At 38.5% G+C, this 17,218-nt stretch overlaps 1 protein-coding gene across 4 annotated transcripts in view; it reads right to left on the bottom strand.

The window, feature by feature from the left end:
- tei (irregular chiasm C-roughest protein teiresias) overlaps positions 1–17,218 on the bottom strand; it is a 289,615-nt gene that overhangs the window by 30,912 nt on the left and 241,485 nt on the right. For all 4 annotated transcript variants that reach the window (XM_087342789.1, XM_022079783.2, XM_022079785.1 and 1 more), the window contains one exon: positions 4,803–5,105. In XM_087342789.1, coding sequence (XP_087198915.1) covers positions 4,803–5,105 — 303 coding nt within the window. The remainder of the gene's footprint in view (positions 1–4,802; positions 5,106–17,218) is intronic.

The raw sequence follows: 17,218 nt of genomic DNA, 5'->3' as shown, positions 1-17,218 counted from the left end.
CAACGTGAATTTAACAAACGAGTTTCAAATTCTTTTTGAAGCACAAATCAAAATCTCTGCTCGAACCGGGAGTAGAGCCCTGGTGACGTAACCCGCAACCAGTGATGTACTGATGTGTAGTCTATGGATTGCAATGCAAATGACGGATTTATGTGGTTAGAACAAAGTATGACTCACACGGAAGGGGCAGGGGGTCGTTCGGTTGTTGTCAGAAGTTAGTGCGTGTGCACATAACGAGATAATTGCAGGAGAAGTGCGAATTGTCGTGGCCGTACATGCACTCGGTTGTACTGACAAAGCAAAGAAGTAATATTCTGACGCGTGATGACAGGCCCACCCTCACTGCAACATAGGCACAAGGGACAAAATAAACAGCAGTTTTTGTAGGCAAACAGAGGAAAACTCAGCTGTTTAAACATGGTAAGTTGTACTTAAAAGGAGTATTCACGTATGTTATTTATAAGATATGAATATTACATAGAACGTAATATTCATTTACTCAAAATAGACGTATTTCGGATCAAAGCCAATCACACAGAACACAGAATTATTTTTCTTCTTTAATAAAATATTCACCATACCAAAAATCTTTCAAATAAACGTTATATATGTTAATGAGGTCTATATATAATGTTACGTAATCACTATTTTCACGATAATCTATTTTAGAGAAAAATAATGAAATTGTATTTAAGATCCATGCACCTATGCCAACTTAGAGCATACCAAATAAGCAGTCATAGGCATTCAAAAAAGGGCGGTCCTCTAGTCTGGTGGTCTGGAGTAGGGTTAACAGCCCTACACTGTACAACATTTTACATCACAAAACTTGTGCAGAAACCTCGTAAATGGATGGATTCTGCAGAACGATCAAAGACAATTGAAAGAACGTGAGGATTGGCAATTGAAATGTTAAGACTTAATACAGGATAGATACTTGGAGGTCAGTGGTTTCGGAGGTAACATACTACAACAGCGAATTTTAGTAAGGTCGGGGGTATTTGAAAATGTCCTCCTGGATGGCCGAGGAAACAAACGATAATCAAGGGAGAACAGGAAAACCTATGAATCTGCGCAGAAAATAATAAACCCCGGACAGATACCTTGATTAGCGTCGTTTACACCTCTAAATTTCGTCCATGTCGCATCAAAAGTTAGTCGGGAAACGTACTGACACGCAAAACAAAATAGAGCTATAATTACAGCTTGATTATGTTCTTGTTGGAGTACACCAGCTAATATGATTCATATATGCCAGTAAACGTGAGAGCAGAATGTGCACACACAACAACGAGAAGACTTGGATCAAAGTTGATAGTAGATTTCAGGACCTAATTTTGAAGAAATTTGTGTCGTCGAATGTGAAAGAAGAAGTTGAGAAGCAAAGTGTAAGGAGAAACGATAGAAAGAAATGATTTAGTCATGACTGTCCAATGTAAAGAAGATATTCAAACGGAGTGCGGCATATAGAGTGTGATCTGACGAGGAAATTATCCAGAAAGCCCTGGAAGTGAAATGAGACGAGAGTCGGATGTCACCGAGGAAAAGAAAAACAAAAGAGAAGTGAAGATAGGTTTGTGGTGCATGGAACTGAATGAGGAAAAGGAAGGAAAGAAACTAATATGTGGAGACATGGTATAAAATTCATTTTATTCATGAGACTTTATCCTCCTTTATACCTTCCGGCTTCTTTGAATTTCTCATCAGTTTCTGGCTCCAATTCTAAATTTTACATATGATATGAGAATATGTAGAGACTACTTAACAAAGGGCCGAGAGATACACAAAGAATGAAGGATGGAACGGTGCATTAAGATCAAAGAATTAAATAATGTCTATGAAATAACGAAACCTGAAAATGCTTTCCATTGGCAGTGCGATAGATTTTACGGCTGGTATGTCACATCAATCAGCTGTCTATTCACAGCCACAACCGCGCATTGTGTGCAGATATTTCAACGTTATCTATTACAACTTTTTAAATCATCCTGCAGAATTATGGATTCTTGGTTTAGACCACGCGTCTGAGATAGAGGCTTGAATGAGACAGTAATATTAAAATGGTCTTAATAAACTATGGCATGAAGACGTACGCTGAAATGAATTGGCTCTGGATAGGTTCCAGTGTCTGCTATTGTGAGCACGTTTCCAAACAAAGGCGGAGAATTATTTGACCAGCTGAGCGACTATTAGCTTTCCAAAAATATTTCTTTATCATGTAGCCATCTTAATTTATCAGGTAATTTCGTCCGTCAGTGCTATAACCATTACATTTGTATTGGATTTTGATAAGAACGTTCTTAAACCAGTATGGCATATGAAGTACATGGGTTCCGATGGATCTGTGATCCACATGTTACGACGAAAATGTTGGGTGTTGTGATGAATATGAACCAATGACACGTAACAACGGAAACGAAGGGAAACAGAAGTAAAGAGGGGTAGAAGGGCAGAAATCGAGAGAAAGAGAGAGGGAGAGCAGTAAGAAAGAAGGAAAGATAGGAAAACGGAAAGACAGAAAGAACACGCTGTAGCTTTCACGGTGAGGAGTTCTTAGCCCCCCATACCTGGAGGCCGTCTCTTCCTTCCGCAACCTGAGAACACGCCATGTCGCGGTGACAAGAGACCAACTTTAACACGGGTCGTAACATGATTAAACCCGGAAGCCTTTCGAGGGTTCTTCACCGGCTGGTAAATGCTGTCAGGAACGGTAGCCCATGCCAAGCACGAAAGTAACCTTTACATAATTTCCTGGTCCAATTATGAACGAGGGTACAGGTTAGAAATTCATCAGGTCTTCATAAACCCTCCTCATACAGATAACCCGCGTTCCTCGCTCGAGCATCTGGCCAGAGTTACGTCCGGAAAGACTAGTGCTGAGTTATGAGAAGGTCAGACTTAGCATGAGGTTTGTGGTCCTGTAACACGATGGCAAATTCAGGAGAGAAAAACACGTTTCGCTCTGAAACAAGGCTATGTGCCCCCTCTTCTCCGCCACCCCATGCACTAAACCTATATACTTCGTATATAAATGGTGTTATGGAAAATTAATAACCGGGTTAATATTGCAGCAGTGAGGATAAGGTGAGCCATAGGGTGAGGAGGGTGGGGAGGGGAGGGGATACATCTAGCGAAGGGGGTGGAAACAGTTATTGCTCCTGTGCTAGACCCGGTTCTCATTACTTGCGCTCAATTTGCATGCAAAGTGAATCGATGTGCGGAACAGTGGTACCGATGGCTACGTTTGGGGGGGGGGGGGCGAGAGAGAGAGAGAGAGGAGGGGGGTTAGAAGGGGCTTGCGTCGGTGGTTTGGTGGTGGGGTGAGTGATGTAATCACGAAATGGCAACCAAATTACTCTTCATTCAGCTTAGAGGGCGTTATTACACAGCGGGATAAATTTATACTGGATCCTAATTTAACCGGCACCATTCCTTAGAAAACGGGTTTCAAGAGGATAAATAATTGGTGCAACATTACAAAAGAAGTAAGTGGATTACTTTATTTTAACTAGGTTTATGCACTAATATTTAGGATTTTCTTTTTGTTCCGACTGATGTGCAAAAAATGTAGAATACATCAAAAGCACAATGTTCGAGAGACTTTAGGACTTGTACGCTAGCATCTGACACCTCCGACAATAGCAGATTAACCTGGAAGAATATTATTCTTCCAGCAGATTCTCTGTTGGGATGTGATTCTTGTGAAACTTGATACCAGACTTCATTCTGAGGTTATTCTGCTGCAGTTACATCCATCTACAGATCACAGTTGATAATAAAGGCAAGATCACTTATACCTGAAGCCTGTTTACGCGATACCGTTTAAGTGGCAATGCAAGTCAGAGGAATTCTGGCACAGGCAGGAGAAGACCTCGAGACCGCAAGCTAGTAAGAACTTTTAGTACAACAGACATTCCTAAATGTGCCACGGCTTAAGATCCCTTACGTCTTCAAACAAATCATTGTTGCTTTGTCTCGTATTTGTATTCGCGGATACACGATCCCTAGAATTAATTCGCCCGAAAACGACACCATTTCTGGTCCCCTCCACGCTACTAGATACACAAACATCTCTTTGATCTCTCATTCAGCCTCACTTGCAACTGCTAGCCACAACCATTATGGAAACAGCAGTAAATATCGTCATACCACCTCCCTCTCCAAAACAACACTCACGGCTCTAAACCAATGGAAACGCAGAGCCGCATTCTCGCCGTCAAGGTATTGTATATAAACAGACGCATTGTCTGTGGCGCCTGCTGCATTACTGTTTTTATGCTGTCGACTTTGTTGATGTGTTTACTGTTTTGTAGCCCCAGACGTAGATAACAATCTTCGATATCTCTCTAATTCGACTTTCACATACGATTCATGGTCGTTGACATCTTTTTCTCTATCATTACTATATACGTCTCGATCTGCTAAGAGGATTTCCAGCTCAAATTTTTGCACTCAGTGCTGGAATTAGACCAGTTGCAGATGTCTATACTTAATGAGATTTTAGGTTCTCACGGCGGTGAGCAAAAAGATGACTGTCTTCTGGGTTGTAACGCCGTGTAAATTGGCAGAAGTTTCAGGACGTTTCACGTGAATAAATCGTCTGATTCCAGGAAGTGCTAAATGGTTATCGACTTCTGAGAAATAACTCTGCTTATTGACGTTAAATTATCATCATGGTAACATTTCAGGTATTCACGAAGGCGAATAAGATGACGTCTGGTATCTCTAACGACCTGGTGGTATTTATTTAGTTCAACTTTGCCTGTTCTGAACCTCCGACACGTTACTTGCTGATTACCCACCGGTAACGATAAGTTGCACGTCCAAGCCTGTACGCCACTGGTCCAGCTCGGGAGGCGTTTGCCCTACCACGCAGCGGTACTCCCCTGCTTCCTGATACAGCACCCTGTCCAGTGTCAGTTCGGGACCAGAGCCCACTGGCTGCAGGCGTCCTCCGGTACCCACACGACTCCAGCAGCCCCCCGGTGTTGCTGCGGGACACTGTAACTGGACGGCGCCACCGAGAGCCACCTCAACCTGGTGACCATCTGATGTTGGGTCCCCATCAGGGCCTGGATCTTGCGTCACTTCCGGTCCTTCTTCATCTGCAACAACAAAACAAAATTAGTACTGTCACACCTTTGCCCTGATAACGGAGGCAGCAAGAACATCTCAAACGTCGGCAAAGTTCTGCCAGATTACATGATGCAACATCTCCCAGCAGGTCCACACGGCCTTCTTACAAAGAAGACCGACATCGGCAGCTTCACCGGCAAGGGAATCTCGAATTTCATAAACCAGTGGTTACTGACTAATAAAATCGCCACAGATTTGTGTCCTCCGGAAGTCGCAGCTGGAATCATCCCTTCTTTGCGTGGCTGTACTCTTCTTTGTCCCCCCCTTCGCCCCCACACCATTTTTATCCTATCTTTCCCTTCCAAAAGTCGCCTTTTATTCCAGACGAGTAATTCTGTGCGAAGCCTCACAGTTGAGTCTTGCCAGAGATGGGATATGGAAGCTCAGCGGAATCCACACACGCCATGGCAGCTCAGATAGGTCTATTCCGGGTTGCAAGCGGCAACAGCTAGTGTTTTTTAATTGCGTATAGCAGGAATTGATAGAACTTCGACGCAGTTCTACGTACGTGGCAGGCAGCTTGAATAATACAAGCGAATTAAAAAGTTATGGTCATGAATTGCAGTTACAAAATTTATTTATTTTTTCGGGGAGGGAGGGTCTTTTGTGTCCATTTATCGGTGTGTAGTTATGTGATTTCATGAAACCACTATGTACTTTTAAGCGAAGCCTTTTAATTACCTTACAACAAATTTTCAATACATTACTGAAAAAAATAAAATAAAAGAATATTACGGAAATATACTATTATACAAGGTACACTGAAATGTTCGCTTGTAATAGACTGCCTCAGTATTAGGTTTCAGTAAAACTGAGTTCAAAATTAAATTCCAATTTGTATAAACAAATGTCAAAAAATGTTCCTGTAAACTATATAATACAAGGTTATAAAGTATTATAATGTGACATACACACTAACTCTTGGTTTTACGAAAAGAATGCGTTCCTTGAAAGTCGTCAATTACAAATTTCAATTATTTTAAATGGATCTAAACGTGTATGAGAGGATAATACTAAAGTGAATCTTAAAGAATTAGATTAGAGGGTGTAGATTAAACTAGCTAATCACAGCTGCTACGGAAGGCTATTGTAAACAGTGCTGAGTTCCACTAAATATGCGAATTTCTTCGCAAAATCAGCAAGCATAAACTTCTAGGTAACAACTGTGACTCATGATTGTTAAATTAAGTTCAGTAATTAACTAAAACACGAGTATTTAACCTGTATAATAAGCAATGCTGTGTTGGTTAGAGATCATTGCTGTTGTTGAGGGATTTTGGATCCTTAATGCAATAATATTTATAAATGCGTTTGTTGCTATTATCGTTGCCATGGTATGGTGACCATTTTCTGTTTCGTAATTTTGGGCTATATGGGATAATATTATAACCGCTGCTAATACATGTACTACAACGCAGCACGGTTATTATAACCTTGACCGGAATGGTAATATCGAATTCTTGTAGCCGCACTGCTTGAAATCGACAAGGCCGTAATTTCAGCTGTTTTGTCGCTCGACGAGCATTTGTAACACTCTGCATAAAACAATAAATTAAATTGTGGCTTCGTATATTTCAATGCCTGTCCTCCCGATCTCATACGAGAGAAATAATTTATTCACTTGCTTCTTAATGCTTTATTCAATCAGTCAATTAAGTAAAGTATTGTTTGGTTTTGCTCTGAGTTTCGCAAGACTGTGGAAAAACCAAAGCTTCGCCCCGAAACTCAGAACTGATCCTGTTTTTTTGTAGGAGATTCATGTTACTATCAATGTAACAGTTTGTATACTAGAGAGTAATATATTTGTCATGTTGGTTCTTCGTTAAGTACGCGTATAAATGCAAATAGGTAATTTTGAGAGCCATGAATAATTCTAAGCTGTACTCGATAAAAATTAGTACTTCATATCGTACTGAATAAATATCTAAATATTGTAACGTATTAAACGACGAGATTTTTACATCGGATATGTTCGATACAAGAGAGAATATGAAAATGCCAACATTGTCAGTATTTCCATATCCCACTATCCCGCTGCAGATACGCAGCTGCGGAAGCAGTCAGTGGAAGTGTAATGAAACTCTGTTTACTTAATTAAGTCCAACTGCTTTTGCAAGTCTAATAGGAACTGGAAAGCGAGTTACAGATAAAAAAAGACACACGACAAAACACAATAACAGTAGGCCTACTCGTGAACAAGACGTGGCTTTTTAGCTGTTTCATCTAGTTGACATGGCCCTAGAAACGGTGAGTACCTTCTGATTGCGACGGAGGAAAAATATCCAAGAAAATGTTATAGAAGTTATTCCTTACTTAACTGACATTTTATTGTAGTTAAGTCTATTGCTTAAATAACTAGTATTACGTTATCTATAACATAACATAGAATACAGTATATTATCTTAATAAATCATAAATCTATTAAGACTTAAGTCTTGTTTTATATTTTACATAAGTAGATGCTGTGTCTTAATTCCATACTATATTTTAACAAAGCTATTCCATTGAGCAAAGTAGTTCGTTTTTGAGAAACAGATGCTTTTTCAGGCGTTCAAGAAATAAATTTCCTTTTATGGAACCCGAAGGCTCATACCGTGTTCACAAAGCCCGTCAGTGAACCTTGTCCTGGCTCAATTCAATGCAACCCACAGCCTTATAACTATTTTTCTGTAAGATATATTTTAATATTATACTTCCATCTTCAAGTTTTCTGATTAAAATTTCGAATACATTTCTCATCTGTCGTGCAAACTATGTATCCATTTTATTTCAAAGTGCTTACAATAATCAGCCTAATAATTGGACAAGAGACTCGATTATGGAGTTCATCACTGCGTAGTTCTGTACATCCTATTATTTTTCTCCTCTCTTAGGTCCAACTACAGACTTCTGCTCCATACCAATGGTTTTAAACCTATTCACTGATGTCATCCTAAACACGTACTCGATAATCTGTGGTATTCCTGACACATTGCACTACATTATAATTTTCTCAAGAAAACACTTGGCATCACTAAATTGATTTAGATACATCATAGCAGTAGAATTAATAATACGGAGGGAGTCAAGTAATTAAAACACATTTCATAGCAATAAAATAGAAACATTGGCATGTTTAAATTTCTGCAGCACTCCAAGGTATCGCGGCACGCCTGTTGCGAACCAGTGCCCTAGACCCTATTGGTAGGAAGCAGATTGGATGCCAGAGGCGATTTGTAGTGATGAAGATCATGAGAGTCGACGCCACAGTCCAGCCATTATTCGCTCTACTGTCTGAGGAGATACTCAGCCGACGTACGTTTACTACTAAGGGATTTTCGTAACACTGTCACGAGTATGGATAATGACTACGGAAAATCCGTGGTAAACTCACGACCGCTCTCGGATAACAGCTTTTGAAATTCCTGGCAGGTAGCACAAGAATAAGAAGAAGAAGAACGAAATCTAGCGTGAAGACTAAAACAAGGCTATTATGTATCATGATGGTGATATTCGACGCACTTACTGACCGGTATCACTGCTTTAAAAATGCTTTGCTTATCTATTTTCAAGTGAGCCGAGACCAAATAAGACGCTCATCAAGCCACAAACCAATTTACTGCTAATAGAATCTTCAGGTTTAACACAGTCAATATAACACCGCCACCACACTCCCCCCCCCCCCCTTCCACCAAGGGATTCTAATCCTCAGCCAGCTCTATCCGTCTCTCACATCCACAACTTATTTTATAAGTTACTAACGTTATCCTGTTTCTCAGTATTGAAAATGTCAGCTTTTAAAGAGATTTTGCATAAAATACTACGTTAATTTCTTGTCTTCTCCCATTCGTAACTCGCTTGATTTTACAAACCTAACAATAATAGCCAAAGAGTCGTAATAAATCGTAATTTAATATAACCCCACCTCACAAAACCTTCCTAACGCAACCTAAGCTGACATAACCTAACCTTCCATAATCTAATGTAACTTAATCTAATCTAAAAAACCCAACCTGACCCAACAAATTAAAATATTTCCCTGCGCATGAAGATAAATATAATGATAATGTTAAAGATTGGATAACCGTAAAATATTGATAGAGACAACGTTAAAGATGTTAACCTCACTTCACGTAATCCAAGTTATTCTAATCTGATATCACCTCACCCAACGTGGCGTAAACTGGCGTCACCTAAGCCAAAGTAATATAAGTTAAGTACCTTAAATAAACCTTATATATCCTAAACTACAAAGCTAACTCACATATAAAGGGAGATTAAGACAACAATAATGAAAAAGATAAAATGATAGTGATAACAATAATAACAGAAGTAGTGGTAAAGATAAAGGAAACACAATAGTAACGATAATGAAAATGATGTAGATGATATTGGCGAAAATAACATAATATAAATGAACAATAGAATAAAGATAAAAACAAAGGTAGACATGTAGTCCTATACGTTTAGATATATTTATTGTTTAAGACGTACAGTGTGTCCTGTCTCCTAACAGTTACAGCTAACTCACAATTTAACGTTAGAAATTATACGTTGCTATGGGAATGCAATGAAAGAAGTTCTCCATGAATAAATAACAGTACAGAAATAGTTGAGAATGTAACAATGTTACTTCAAGAATAAAGATGCTCCGATGCATGTTGCAGAAATCGACTACACAGTTTACACCTGGGAAATCTGAAAATCGTCTTGACTTGGGTTGTATCTACACATAAACCTCATGTTTACTGACTTCAGTCTAGAACACAATATATTCCTGGAGGATCTACATTAGCTCTTTTACTTGTAGGAAGACAGACAATGTGACATCCTGCAGACACTGATTGCAAACTCGACGTAAACAACTAAATATACGACCAACTAACTTCGCTCTTCTGGGAGGCCTGACCCAGATAAAATATACGAAATGCGTAGGTCTACTACAACACAGCCTGACGATTTTAAAAAGAACTCAGATGGAAGGTAGACGAAACAGAAGGCTGGATAAAATTGTACGATGAGGGTCTTCACAGTTTGTAGCTACCCTTCGCCAAATATTGCCAGCACGATCAAATGTAGAAACATAAAAATGGGTGGAGTGCGCAGAATGAGAGGGAGAGATTAGAAATCTTGACACTTTTATCGGAGAACTTAAAGGAATGAGACAACTCGGTAGACCTAGGAGAAGATGGGAGGATTATATTAAAATAAATCTTAAATAGAAGCTAAGCGGATTCATCTAATTAAGGATAAGATCCAATATCGGAATTTTTTGAACACAGTAATTAAACATCAAGTTCCATAAAGGTAGCGCATTTCATCATCAGTTCTTAAGGATTCTGTTCCACGCAGTTAGTTAATAGATTTTGTGTTATAAAACTTTAAGTCAGCTTCAGAAGACACCACGTGAGGGTGTGAGGCAGTAATGTCTATGGTACAAACTGGACTCGCGAATTCTAGAAAAGTAAGACAATCACGGAAATACAGCTGTTAATGATATGGAATTTGCCTGAGCACCAGAGTGGATACACGCTACATTATAAAATCAAATAAAGCCTCTAAATACTTGCTGATATTTTGCAACATGCAACATAATCACTTCAAAATTTCGTTAAAACAAATTATACAGTCAAATAGTTTAACAGTCTTTAATTTAATTGGGAGATGGGCCCCAGAATATGAAGAGCCTGCGAAAAATTTACTGGAAATTCATTTGAGCAAAATCATTTGTCGAGTTATACACTTTCTATACAGCTACCAGTAGCTTCATTTCCATAATCTCGCGCACAACTTTAAATGTAGTTAAAATGGGCTACCCAGAAGTTGTTGATTCACTAAATATAAAGCAGCAGCAAAGCCTACTACAACAATTTAACTCCTGAAATACAAGGAAAACAAACATGAGTGCTCTTCTTAAGAGTTGGAATAAAATAGGACCTCGGTCAAAAATTTCTTTAAAGTCGATGTATCTATTTGACAGGTTTTAGCCAACAGCGTCTAATGCGATACAATAATTATTATAGACTTCACCGGGAGAAGTATGGAAGAAAGATGTTGCGAGTTATTGTAAGGTATCTAGTCAACGTTCACCGGCAGACAAAAAGTAAAAAAATAACCGACAAAATAAGATCGAAAAAAAGAGACAGGAATATAGTACGTTTGCAACGAAAATAAGAATACTGCATATTAGATAGGTCTGGTGCTGAGATACCGGTTGTGTTGACAAATGAGATCTATTATTTTCCGCTGCAGAGGTCAACGTACGAATTGATAACGTAATCTGCACCCTAAATTAACTTGATTCATAATTTGTTACTAACCTTAACTCCACCCTATACAGATGCAGACTGGAACTTTCCAACGCGTGTATTCGGACATACGGTTTCCACCAGCAAGAATAAAAATTACTGTGTTAAAGTCAGCCCTAACACGGGATCGTACGTTCGAACCACTATAACCACTATTGAAGCATGGACGTATGATAGCGTTTCTTTATGTTATCTTCTGACGGCAGAAGCCTTTCAGTAGCCTGGTCATTCAAATAAGAAATTCTACTGCGTAAGTGAATAGTGAGACTTCAGAAAGCCCACACAATGAAGACCGGGGTACCATTCGGAATTCAGCACCAGAAAAAGGGAGACGAAGTACAATAAATGCCACTCTGTACTCGAGATCTGAGGAACGTTTCTTACCACTTAATTTATAGTGTTGTGTACAGTTGTCGAGTGATATAGAACATTTAAACTACGAGGTCTGACACCAAAGTAACTCGTTTTATTTACATAATTACGAACAATTAACTGTGATTGCCCTCGTATTATTGTTATGCAGAAATCTATTAGATCTACCATTATTCCAAGTATACATCAAATATAAAATGCATTTTCGTGTAAAATTCGATCAAAATAAATGCTGGTAGATAGTAAAAATAAAACAGTGGATTACAGTCACATGCAACAGCGTTTTCCGTACTGTTATCTGCCTGTCATCTACTCGAATTTCAGTTTTCATTTTCTGGTACAGATTCATCACGAGAGAGTTTTATTTTACCAAATCTTTTACTTCACACTATTTTTGGTCAAGTGCCAATCCATATGCCGTTGAACCTCATGTGGATCTGACGCAATGAAATAATTATTGTTACTTATAAGACTATTTTATGATGCTGCATCTGATGATGAGGTTACGTAGCAGCGAATGACGTGTGATATTAATTACGCGAAATATGAAGACAGAGACGTTTTCCTGAAGAAACTCAGGATGACCACACACAATTTTCCACAGGAGTTAGTTTCCAGCCCGAATTCGTCTCAGACGCATTGTGTGTCTACAACTAGCATAATTAATGAAAATAAGATTCTTTTAAGGAATTAATGTGTCCATCTTGTAATGGTCGCGTGGTGGAAAGTATTTACTTCAAAGTAAACACGTAATTGTAATTACAGGTCGAGCCAGAATTGTCTTTTAAAATATTGCACATGAGCCGGGCTCAAGTAAATTTCATTTCCCACAGAGAAGAACTTTAACCTTATTAACTTCTTGCCTGTTTGTCTCATATAAGTGTTCGTAACAGCCACAGGTGGGTGATAAATGTAAAATGATCTTCTTTACAGTCGACAGAACCAAGCAGCTGTCACTTTGACAGTCAATAAACGGAATAGGTGTATAAGAGGAGTTATATTCGTGAAATCTTTGCTACCATTCATTTCACGAACTTTAAAACAGACACTACAATAATTTTAAATGTTTTACCTGGGGATGAAGCTTGATATTTCACCCCAAAGGATAAACAGAGGCTGAATGTGTCTGAGATAACAGCAGGATAAGGGACGTAACACGAAGGTCAAGAAGATTGCAGAAACTCGGACTACGCGCGTTTAGCCTGCGCCACTAGATTGCGGTAAGGAGGAAAACAAACGCATGTTACCTACACAGGAACAGAGACAGGAGAGTACAAAGCACGGTTGTTGGGAAATAATGTTTACAGTATGGAAAAATACGACTGTTTGTGTTTCTTTATCTGCTACCTCTCTTTCCCTTCTGATCCCTTTGCTTTTTACGTCAACGGACACCGAATTCACAGATTCGATCCAACAACTGCGCATAATGAGAAGCTGCACAGTTTGTACTCTTCACCAACAACACCCAGAGATAATATCAGGGTGACAAAATTATGAAGAATCCGGACAGCAGGTTTACGTAGCACTGATGGAAATGCGAGAAATACATGGAAAGATGTAGTCGGAAAACCTGAAGGAAAGCGACAACTTGGGAGACCCTTAAAACATACCAGAAGGACTGGATTAAACTGACCTAGAAAGCAATCCAGTGACGAGTTCTTATAAAAAATTGTAATAAACTTTCGGTTTCCAGAAAAAGAGGGATATTTCATGGCCTGCTAGCGACTATCAGCTTCTCAAGCTGCTACTCAGCTCTTTCATGGAGTTAGTCAGTTATATATAACTTCATGGTAGGTCTTTCAATTTAATTTTATGTTCTCTGAAGGTCCCCTTCACTGACCGGAACGAGTTATATGCAGTTTCCATTTTCCCCAGCCCGTTCATCTGAGAACGATTTCGTGTTATTCCATCACACACGTCTATATATCGCAAACGCTGTCTTCTCTTGAAGGCTATACCAGCTAGGCAAGAAATTTAAATCTAAGTTGACTAGGAGACAATTCTTAAAACGACTAACGACAGATTCCATTTTAAAACATCCGTAATGATGCTGATGAAACTTACGGTCTCGTAATATAACCTCAAACATTACGGCATAGACTTCAAGACAAAATAATGGATCTTAGAAAAATAGGGCTGAAGGGTTCGGATTGGATTTTTCTGGCTAATGATGGCGGACTCATGTGAACACGACACAAAAACATTCGGTTTCCATGAAGACGTGGGATTTCTTGACTAGCTGAGTTTATTACTTATTAGCTTCTTAAGATGGATTGTTTTAGACACATGGAATTACAATTAAAGCGGGTTTTATGGATATTTAAGTGGTGAGAGCAAACGGAGAAAGTGCTCAAAATAATCACGTTATTCTGAAATCCACAGCTGAATTAGTTTATACCGAAGGCTTCAGCTTCTTCTACTATGAAGTACATAAGTAAATTATTGAGCTTGCTTGAACATGTATATGATGATGTATTGTCAGTACCTATTAATACGTAGATCTGATTACGTTCAAATGTTGCAGGTCACAAAAAGGAGAGCTGTCAAGCGAGGCATGTTTCCATTCCATTAATATCAATCAATCGGGTCGATCAATCTGTCAATCAATTCATTAACCTATAATGTAAGTGGCCTGTTGGCCACTAGCTATGAAGTAGCTATTAAGACTCATTAGAAACTCAGTGACATCGGCAATTAATATCCATGTCGTCCAGATCAGGCGAAGTTTTCAAATGTTTAAAGCAAAGACAACAACAACAACAAAATCAATACTAATGCTGATTAAATATTAATGTAGCCTATATAAGAAAGTTCCGTTAACATGTAAAACTTTATGAATCCTTAAAGAAACTAATAATAAATAATGATCTTCGATCCACAAAATTAACTGAGCTTTGGCGTTGACAGCAGAAAACTTTTTTATTTAGATGGAAGATATTCTAAACGTGCATTTGTGGGTCCGAATGCAAACTTTTGCTTATACAGTATTTGCCACTACAAAAATGTTTGGTGCATCAAATTAGTCGAATTTTAATTCTTTCCTGATAATTGTGCTGTACCTGAATTTCTCCAACTTTGCCATTTTAAAGTGTAGATTTTATTATGAAACACTCTAATGCCGAATACAAACTTAACTGCGCTGAGCAGGACGCTGAGAACACATCTTTCACTACAGAGGTAAATCGTAAATACTGGAGGAAAGCAGTCAAATATGGAAATATATATAAAATTTCACCCCAATCTGAAAATTTTCTACTTGAAATCAATATGTTGTGCTCGAGGACTGAATAAATGCATTACTGGCCCCAGGTGGGAGAAAGTTTGAGGCCTATTATTGTTTGTTGCAGATCTGACCAAATAATTCTACTAAAGTTTCCCTTTTCACCCCAGTCAATATTTAACACGTATTGTATGTTTATCCCTCATTTTATCAGACAAGTAAAGGTTTCATAAGCGAAATATTCCGTGAACGACAAAGTTCAAATTTGTACAATGACATTTACTTATCATGCAAATTTAATAATTCTATTCTGAATGTGATTATATTGTTCGTAACATCAACACTGCCAAAACATCCATGTTATTGTTTGTGAACTTACAACCGGCAAACAGCAGGCAGCAGCCAATGGTAAGATTCGTGTACAGATTTTTTTTATAAAAATCTGTCAAATATTTTAAAAATATTAAGGCGAAAATACGTGTGTGTGTGTGTGGCCACGTATAAATGATAAAAATGATTCCCCTTTCTCTATTCTGGGGCATGGTGAAACATGGTAATACTTGTTTAAGCTTGTAACTCCTTCACATTTTGTTATGTGACATGAATTTTAAACTCAGTACTACTTCGTGAAAAATCAATGGGTAAAGTACAAGCTAGGCTCTTTCTACAGCTTCGTTTTTTTAAAGTTCAGTACATAAAATCATTGTAATCATTTTAGAATAAACTGCTGATTGGGAAGCTGTTTTACACTGCTTTTATTCTCTCACGTATCAATCTGCGGGTACGTGATTGTCCGTCCGTCCGTCCGTCTAAGCATTTCAGATGGAAATCTTTGTTGGACGGAAAGGACTATTTGCTAGCAACGACAAAACACTAGACTGACAAAATGGAAATGAACGGAATTTCAAAGAACTGAACAAAACTGCCAAAGTAAGATTTCCGACGCCATATTTTATATGGACTGTAACGGTGGGACGACACAGAACTGAAATGTAGCTTAAGCCAGACAGGCAAATAATCCAGCGGTTTAGACACAAACAAACCTCATTTAAAATTGCAGTCATGACGCTATAGACTTGTAATGTGAGGTTTCTGGTTCGGGATTACCGGCCATCAAGACTGGTTTGTCGTTGTCTCTGTCTCTCCAGGAGAATACTGCCACAACACCAACAAACAGGCCACGACCGTTTTATTTAAAATCCTTACCTACTAATTACGATAATATTCCTTTCCCATTCGACACGATTTATGTTCTATGCAGTTAATACGTTGCATTTCAAACAAAACTGTTCTGTTCAACGTCATAGGGACATCCATTGGAAAATTACCTTAAGCCGGTATTTTATAACAAAAATCACGATTATCGTTGTTAAAAGTTATAAAATTCGTTATAAATGGTAAAATACCAACTGACTTTGAAACAAAACAAATAAAAATTCTACACCGAGAATTAAGTCTCACGATAGTTTTACAACTAGCTGTATTCCATTACTTCGAGAGTTCAGTCGCTTAGAAAATTCTGAAAATCCTCTTCGACTTGCAATCTCATGAAAAGTTCAGATTTAATTTGGTAAAGTTTGATTTCATCTTCCTAAAAATAGTTACTACAGCAGACTGATACGAATCAAAATAAATGAACTAAAACATCTTGCGCTGTAGACAGCAAATATTAAATTTAACCTCAGAATTTTAAGTACTTTGGGTACAGGAACATGTGAATTGAGAAAGCGCAAGCAATCCCTCCTCATTACGCTTTCACTTTGCAACACCGAGCCTATGCATACTTTTAGTCGTCTGTTCGTTAATTTAAAATCTCCCAAGAAACAAATGTTTAACACTGAGGATCTTTGTGGGACACGTTGTGGCTGATCATGTACCAACTTCTGAAACACCATGTGCAGTGGCCTCATCACATGTAGCATTATTCTTCGAAACTCAATTATAAAACGGGTGATATTGATCCCGGATATGTACGGCAGAGTAGTACGAGTTTCAAAAACTAAAAATGTAATAACCATGTCCATGCCTCTCATCAAAATTGCAAGATCTAACATAATGTGTCATTACGCACCTTTGTCACAAAATGCAGAGCCTCCTCCTGCCTCATTACTACAACCCCCCCCCCTCCAGCCTGGCATTTCTTCCATTAGCACGCTGCAATATCAAAAATAATGCAACCGAAAATATTATTAGGTTACATAAC

The sequence above is a fragment of the Zootermopsis nevadensis genome, unplaced genomic scaffold (genome assembly GCF_977971745.1).
Source record: "Zootermopsis nevadensis isolate Lab colony 2312 unplaced genomic scaffold, Znev_1.0 Znev_ptg000004l, whole genome shotgun sequence".
Lineage (NCBI taxonomy): Eukaryota > Metazoa > Arthropoda > Insecta > Blattodea > Termopsidae > Zootermopsis > Zootermopsis nevadensis.
The sequence above is the reverse complement of the archived record's forward strand: the minus strand, read 5'-3'. Positions and strand labels throughout refer to the sequence as shown.